The 7,772-nt window shown below is 35.0% G+C and overlaps 1 protein-coding gene across 9 annotated transcripts; it reads right to left on the bottom strand.

Moving 5' to 3' along the window:
* Positions 1–520: 520 nt before the first annotated feature.
* Positions 521–5,782, bottom strand: LOC129286029 (mediator of RNA polymerase II transcription subunit 27). 9 transcript variants are annotated; one of them, XR_008587481.1, is made up of 10 exons: positions 5,427–5,782; positions 5,087–5,252; positions 4,025–4,472; positions 3,147–3,206; positions 2,995–3,063; positions 2,835–2,878; positions 2,564–2,759; positions 1,977–2,041; positions 1,350–1,453; positions 521–1,135 (listed from the first exon to the last, which is right to left on the bottom strand). XR_008587481.1 is itself a non-coding variant. In XM_054922085.1 (8 exons), the coding sequence occupies exons 1-7, from the start codon at positions 5,704–5,706 to the stop codon at positions 2,585–2,587; spliced, it is 1,242 nt and encodes a 413-aa protein (XP_054778060.1). In that variant the 5' UTR covers positions 5,707–5,782; the 3' UTR covers positions 1,137–1,453; positions 2,564–2,584. The 9 variants fall into 9 exon arrangements, 4 of the variants coding, with proteins under 4 accessions (XP_054778060.1, XP_054778048.1, XP_054778078.1 ...); XR_008587480.1 differs by lacking the exon at positions 1,977–2,041; XR_008587477.1 differs by lacking the exon at positions 1,977–2,041 and having other exon boundaries at positions 1,350–1,496; positions 5,427–5,781.
* Between the last annotated feature and the right edge of the window lie 1,990 nt (positions 5,783–7,772).

Below are 7,772 nucleotides of genomic sequence, written 5' to 3'. Positions count from 1 at the left end.
GTGGGACTCAAAAAATTCACCGTGGAAAAGAAAAAAGGTGGAGAAGTACAGTAAATGCCATTCTCCACCGACTGATTTGAATTCCCGTTCTATGGGGGTACCACAAGAAATGAAGTGCCTAGGGAAATGGAATCCTGGTTCATTGTCAAGTTGACAACGATTTGACCCATTATTAACCCCATCTGCTTGGAGTGGCACATTGTGGGCAGGAAGTTGTTCGGGAGTTAAAAGAGTAGACCCCCCAATTGAAAGCAGCCAGCGACGTTCTGATTCCATTCCTGATTACTGACTAATCTCCCATGGCATCCCAGGGATGGTCATGCCTGTGTCAAAACTCAGATAATTATATTGCCCATCGCAAACACACATTTTCACAATGACTGTTATCAATCAGCATGTATTTGCCATATCTCATTCGTTTCCGATGCAAATTTCAGATGCAACTCAGATGCGATGGTTAACCTATTTCCCGCTCACTAGGGTGATTTCTTCGTAGAACATGAAAAAAAAAAATATCACATTTTCACAAAAGCATAGTAATATTACATAAATAAAAATAGTCGTATTTGCTCCATTTTCTCTCCATTCTTCCACACAGATTAAGTTTATTCGGTTTCAAGTACTCCCTTCAATCTAATGCATATCCACAAGCACATACAGATTCGTTAGTACGCCACATTTTCATGTGTAATGATCTTCATGGCTGACGCTTGATATCATACGAAAAAAATACATCTATGGACCTTTTTCAGTATTGGCATAGAAGAGATTCAAGAGACTAGGTAGATCTCTAAAACAGAAAGATGACTTAGACAGTTCATATCTTGGACAACAGACATCTTTGCGAAGACTCCGTAAGTAGTTCAAGACTACAGATAGTTGTACTGCTCATTTCGTTTCTCTTCGACATTCGGACATAACCGTTGCTTACTCGTTCGTAGACCTGTTTTACTAGTATCACTAATTTGGGCTTATTCATTAAAATCCGCTAATAGGTCCCAAGAGAGAGAGAAAAAAAGGAAAAAGAAAACGGGATCTGCTGTGCATGTTGGACACGATTAGGCCGAAAAAGACAACAGGGGGGGGGGGTCAGAAACCACCACCTTTGCGTGACGCTAGTAGGTGCAACCCTTCCCTATGTTGAACATGAAGACATCAATTGATCAGTTAAAACAGGTACATATACCAAAGCGAGTATTTGAGCAAAAATACAAGTATTTCCACAAAAATCCAAGAGGAACAAAAAAATATGGAGACCATGAACAAGAATTTCCACAACACTACTAAATCTTTTCTTTCCACACCTAGAATTAACTCAACTATCGCACTGAAATTGGGAAACTACATACATGCATCATTGTTAGCGGAAGAGAAGCCCAGGAAGAGATGCTACGGCTTTAAAGCAATGGCAAGCCTTCTTCCGAGCAACATTTCTATTCAAATCTTCCTGCAACTATCAGGAACACAACTTCAATCCAATGAGTCACTACTACAACCTGAAATGCATTAAGACAAACATTCGATTAAATAAAAATAAAACTCTAACATAAGGGAGTTGTTAGATACTCTGGTCTCACCTTTATTATATTTTCTGGTTCTAAATTTTTTAATATATTGGGCACCATAGTATAGGACATTAAGGCATAACATAAGGTAATGTGATATTTATGTTTCTTATGTCGGGTGAAATTTTAAGATGCCAGATGTATGATTTAGTTTGATAAAGTAGAATGAGAATATGTGACACTACTGAAAATGCTTCTGGGTATCTTAGGAATGAATGTAGTCTCTGTGTGTGTGTGTGTGTGTGTGTGTGGAAGTGTATGTGTCCAATGATGAGATACGGATCCCAAACAAAATTGCATTCCCTTGGTTCACACTCTCTTTGAGCTCTTTTTATATGATGAATAGAAAAGATCTAATTTAGATGAGGATGACACAATGTCAAGGGGCTCCAAGGACAGAAGTGAAATTACCTAGATAACTCTTGCATTTACAACTCTATGATTATAGAAGAGACTCCATCTACCTGAAACTCTTCCTGTCAAATTTTGATGAAGCTATTTTACCATCGTGCCAATTATGAGTATAAGAAATAATTAGATATCACGATTCTAAGATTAAAAATACTGTTATTTTTATCATAATAATCTTTTTTCATTGACAGAACTTTTAAATATCATTTGGTTGGTATTTTCTATGAAGCAACCAAGAAGCTCCTTATCCCTCTGATTTTATGCTTTAGGTTTTCTGTGTGGATAACCTGTAAGAAGGAGCATGAGTTTCAAACTTCCCATTGACAAGAGAATAATGTCTACAGAAATAATCTGAAGAGAGGAGATGCTGCCCCTCTGATGATCTTGCAAGGTTAGCAACGTTCTAGCCAAATTAAGACACGCACACACACACACATACAAACACAAACATAAGCGAAGTTCCTTTCTGCTTACCTTCTGGATACATGGAAGAGGGGAAATGACATCTCTAACACAAGCAAATGAACATTCTAAAGAATCCAAACTAGTGCCTTGAAGTTTTAAATCTACTGTGGCACTGGGCTTACCAATATCACTGGCAGATGAAGTTACGTTTCTGCAGAGAAGCAGCCAACGTGATAAGCCTGAGTAATATCTGTGTTTTGGTCTTTTGAGGTGATGGTTGACAACAGTTTTGAGAAAGAAAACTGCCAGTAGGGACGGTGGACAGGAGGTAACAGTAAAGCAGACTGTTTATCCATAGCAAGTAGCAAAGAACACTTACTGCAGAAGCAGCAAAGTGAGATTCATAATTCTGATAACCGATATAGAAATCCAAAGGATTTGAAATATACAAACCTGCAAGACCTTGTAAAAAGGGTCTGGTAGCTGCAAATCCAGTGCTACAAAAGAGAACCAGAAAGGTGAGAAAACCCTGTATACATAGGAACAGCTACTGACCTGACCAAAACAAGCATTACGGTAATGCTGGAAACTTTGAAAAAGATAGTTTCAGTACCAATAAACAATACAGAGATGTTTCAGCTTGGTTTCCTAGGAAATATTGTAGAGCTGTAGCCGCATATTCCTAGGACAGAACCAAGAAAAGCCATAATCAGAAAGACTGCATTAGAAATGTAAAATTATGAAGTTAGCAACAAAATCTATTACCGTGATATGTCTATAAACATGATGAACTGAATAACCCCTTGCATGCACATAGCTTCCACCCTGTTGAAGATTATAAACAGTTAAATATAATGGAGCAAGGGATCAAGTAACATAGGATGTCAGAATATATGGATGTGACTTTCATGTCACTTAGATACCGAAAGGAAATTTAATTGAAAACCAATAAAGACAGAAAGGTTCAGAGCTAAAACCACACCTACATATTTATTATAGAGTATCTAATAAGCCAGATGCATGACAAGTGGATGAACAAATGAAGTTTTTTTTTTTTTTTTTTTTGCTTGTTTGGACTCAAGAAATAACTATCATAACTGCAATGGAGGACCATAAGTCCACATAAACCATGTAAATTATCATGAAAACCATCTCAGAAATTAAGAGTTTAAGAACTCAGGAGAAGCGCATATAGGCAACCAAGGTCTTAGTCTGAATATGAAGACTCGTAACGAATGAATTTGATATTGAGTTTATTCTAGCCTGGTTACCTTTCAACAGAGGTATGAAAATATCCAAAGCGAGGCAGAGGCTAGGCGTCTTACTTCTGTGGCTTTCTAGCCTCTTCTTTAAGATTTAAAATACAGTCATCAAAAAAGTAAGTGCGGATATGCAGAAGAGCAACTTCAAAACTTAGCTGCCATAAAAGAATAGCAGCCTGTTGATTCCTTTCCCTACAACTATGGCTTCAGCAGTGGAGAATTACACATTTTCCAAATATAGCAGACCATCAATAGGGGTTGACCAATTCATCTCATAGTCAAATCATGCAAAATAATTGAACAAACATCTCGTACACATAAAAAAATTCTCCAAGAAAAAAGTGACAAGGTCAAATTTCATAATAATATTATCAAGTGCACCTCATCTGGAGAAAAGAAAGCTACTGCATCAGGATCTATGGAGTCAGCAGGGTGTAAAGACACAACAGCTCTAAAGACAGATGGAAATAGCAACTCTATCACAGCAATTCTGTCTGCAGCACCAGCTCCAAATGACCCTGGCCTTAGGTTATTTGATCCATGGAAATTATGTTCTAGAGAATTCTCATTTTGTGAGGAGGATAGTGAAGAAGCTCTTTTTAACCAGTCCAGTCGTTCAAAAGTTAAAATTTCCAGAGTTGGAACTTCCTTTTCCAAACGTTTTAGAACATCTGCTAATGTACTAAGATTACTAACTTCATCTTTACAATCCAACATGATTTCCTCAGAACCACAATGTTTCTTTGAAGGTGTTTCATTAATTAGGAGTCCATCATCAAGATGAGGGAAGAATCGCCTTTTCTGATCAGTGAAGGCTTTGAGAGCCAACCTGAAATCATTCAGAAGCCTAAGTGAGCAATCAATGTAGCATAAATTGGAAACACTAGAGGCCCTGTACATGAATTGCCTTGACAAAAGAGGAGCACGAAAAGGTTGCCAAACAACTTTCTTACAAGTTCAATAATCTAATTTTTGTCAATGCCAGACTTTGGAACTAAAATCTAATATAAATGAGCTTTAATGGGACAAATGTTACCATTTATAGGACAAAATACACATAGCCTTGTTATAAATTAACATTAAATTTATAGTATTCTACACAGTTTAAGCATGAGACGAATGTTCTGGTTTCCTTCTCCCTTGAGTCAGAGCAAGCTTGTATAACTGTCTCCAACAGTATTATGAAGGCCATTACAAAAATTGAAGATCGAATATGTTCACCTAAATTGTGCAAAAGATTATTGAGAAGAATACAAAAGGTCTCCCGCATTGTACTCCCACGACACTTCTACGTCCAATTAAATCATTTAAATTCCTCCTCGTTTACAAGTCGTATTACTACTACTAACTATCACAGTTTGTCAGTTAATCGCCAATGAGTATTAAAAGGGATTTTTAAAATTCAGGCAGCAAAAAAGCAGAACCGATTGCCACGCAACGAACCTAGTTCTGTCGACGGCAGAAGCCCCTGCTTGCCCTGCAAGCTGTCGTTTCCAAGCATATGCAACTACAGCGCCGTCTGGACAAACCAAAGGCATATGCAGACCCCAAGAGTTACTTCGCGATCGAAGCGATTCATTAAGAACCCCAGACTCTTCTAGCTGCCTTCCTACCAACATAAGAATTACATAAAGATGAATAAGCCAAAAAAAATGTCAATAAAGAGCGACAACGTTCAAGCAACGCTGAGAGTACAAAACCTAAACTTAGAAGCAAGAAACCAGTACTCAAAAGAAGTCATCCCTAAGTACAACTTAGTATCCAAATAGTAAAAACAGGATACCAAGAGAACGAAGGTCTTGTAAGTGTTGATGCATGGAAGCATCTTCTTTGATGAACAACTGCAAGGGCTTGGTGCTTTGATGAGGCTGCGAGGCAATAAAAAGAGCTTCAAGAAGACGGTCGGCGCCAATTCTGATATCTGCGATGATTCGGGCAGCTTGGCCCAGCCTATCCATTGCTAGCGCCACCTGCTTCGGCGGAGCCTCCTCCGACGGGCTTCCGACGGAAGCAGGGGTGGATGTTGAGTTAACAGTTGCCGTCGCCAGCTGACTTTGTTGCATTTGCTTCGTTTTCCAGAGATCGATCTCGCGATCTCGGCTCCGGAGGTGGAGTGGAGTTTGATTTGATCACCAGACACCGGTCGGCCCGGAGGGCGTGGTTCGGATGCAGCGATTTGGGCCCATAATCCCCATTTTTAGCCCTATACTGGGCCCAAAAAGATTTTTACTTTTAAAAGTAAATTAAATGAGAGAACTATATATCTATTTCAAATGAAAAATTAAGGCTAAGTTATATTATTAATCCTCTAACTTTATATAAAATTTTAATTTGATCATATAATTTTATAAAATATTTTTTTAATTCTTTAATCTTAACACCGTTACTTTCAATGATTATTTTTTATGTTAATCATTGTTATTTTAAAAAATTTAAACATCTGATAATATTTTGTCAATATTTAAAAATTTAATGTAAAATTTTATTGGGATAGAAGTAACATCGTTAGAGGTAACAGATTAAAAAAATTCTTTATAAAATTAAGAGACTAAAATAAAATATCATGTAAAGTTAAAAAACTAAAAGTACTATTTCTGTTAAAAAATGTAAGGTATTTTTAGTCTTTCAAGGTGTAATTATTATCTTTTTTCAAAAATCCCTATTAATAATAATTTTATATTTTTATAAGGTGTTTAATAGAGGTAAATATGAAAAAATAGAGTTAGTTTGAGAGTAGATAACTACTTTATTGGAGGTTAAAATTTCGTTAAAAATCATTACATTTTTTAACGGAGGGAGCATACTTCGGCCAAAAATTAATTATCCATAATTTTTTAATTTTAATTATATGTAAATATAGAAATTTGACTTATAAATAAAACTAAAAAAACAATTCTTATTTGAGACTAAGAGAAGTCATTCGTGATCCAACCAATAAAATTGCTCTAATTCAATCAAATAAAATAGGAAAAATTAGTCTTTTCGTCCTTCAACTTTTAACTCACTTGTAATTTAGTCCCACAACTATGACTCGCTGCAACTCAATTCCTTAACTATAACTCGCTGTAACTCAATCCCTCAACTTTTGATTTACCTATAATTCGGTTCTTTTTTTAAATTTTTTTTAAAAAAATTTATCAAAAAAGAAGGATTAAAAAATACTCATATATTATTTTAAAATACCCTCTTCTTATTCATTAATGTGAGATATAAGCTAACATGAAAAAAAAATTAACAAAGGTTAAGGGACTAATTTGTAAGTGATTCAAAAGTTGAGGGAATGAGTCACGGCCAGTCATAATTGAGGGATTGAGTTACAAATACAAGTGATTTAAAAGTTGGAGGGCTAAAAGATTAATTTTCTCAATAAAATATTATGTGTCATTATTTTAAAAAAATTTATTTTTATAATAAAATATTTTATTTAATTTCTTATATTTTCTCTCTCTATTATTATTAATATCAAAATTAGTTTATATTTAATATTATTTAAATGTTATGTTTTCACTGAATGAACCATGAATGATGTGGTGCGCTATGCTTACTTAAGAATTTCTTGAAGACCATTCTACAATTCTCTTAATCAAAATTAACAACAAAAACCTCACATTATTGCACCCAAAAGAAAACTAAGACAAATTTCAATTCTTTTTTTCACACAGTGTAACTTTTTATTTGTTAACCTGAGTTTTTTTTTTTAATCCTAGATATGGCTTTTTTTGTGAAATGGGAGAATAATTTTTTTTATTAGGAAATCAATCTTAGATCTTTGTAAGCATCATAATTCCTCTCTTGCCTACCCTACATATACCTTGTTTGGTATGTTGGAATTGATTTTGATGGAAATGAAAATGGACATGGAGATTGATATTAAAATGGAAATGGAAATGAGGTTTAAAAACATGTTTGATTTGTAAATAGAATTCTGATATAATATTTATTGAAAAGATCAAAATATCCTTATTGAAAAATTACTTGAAAAAACCTAGACCACTAATAGAATAGATAAAAAATGAAATAAAACTGGAAAAATAAGGAACCTTGGACCGTCTTCGGAAAACAATATCCTTGGAAGAAATGACAAAGCTAAACATAAAAAAAAAATAGTTTGAATATATGCAAGATTGAC

Source organism: Prosopis cineraria, unplaced genomic scaffold, assembly GCF_029017545.1.
Source record: "Prosopis cineraria cultivar Desert tree isolate PC_DT_omini unplaced genomic scaffold, ASM2901754v1 PC1, whole genome shotgun sequence".
NCBI lineage: Eukaryota > Viridiplantae > Streptophyta > Magnoliopsida > Fabales > Fabaceae > Prosopis > Prosopis cineraria.
The sequence above is the reverse complement of the archived record's forward strand: the minus strand, read 5'-3'. Positions and strand labels throughout refer to the sequence as shown.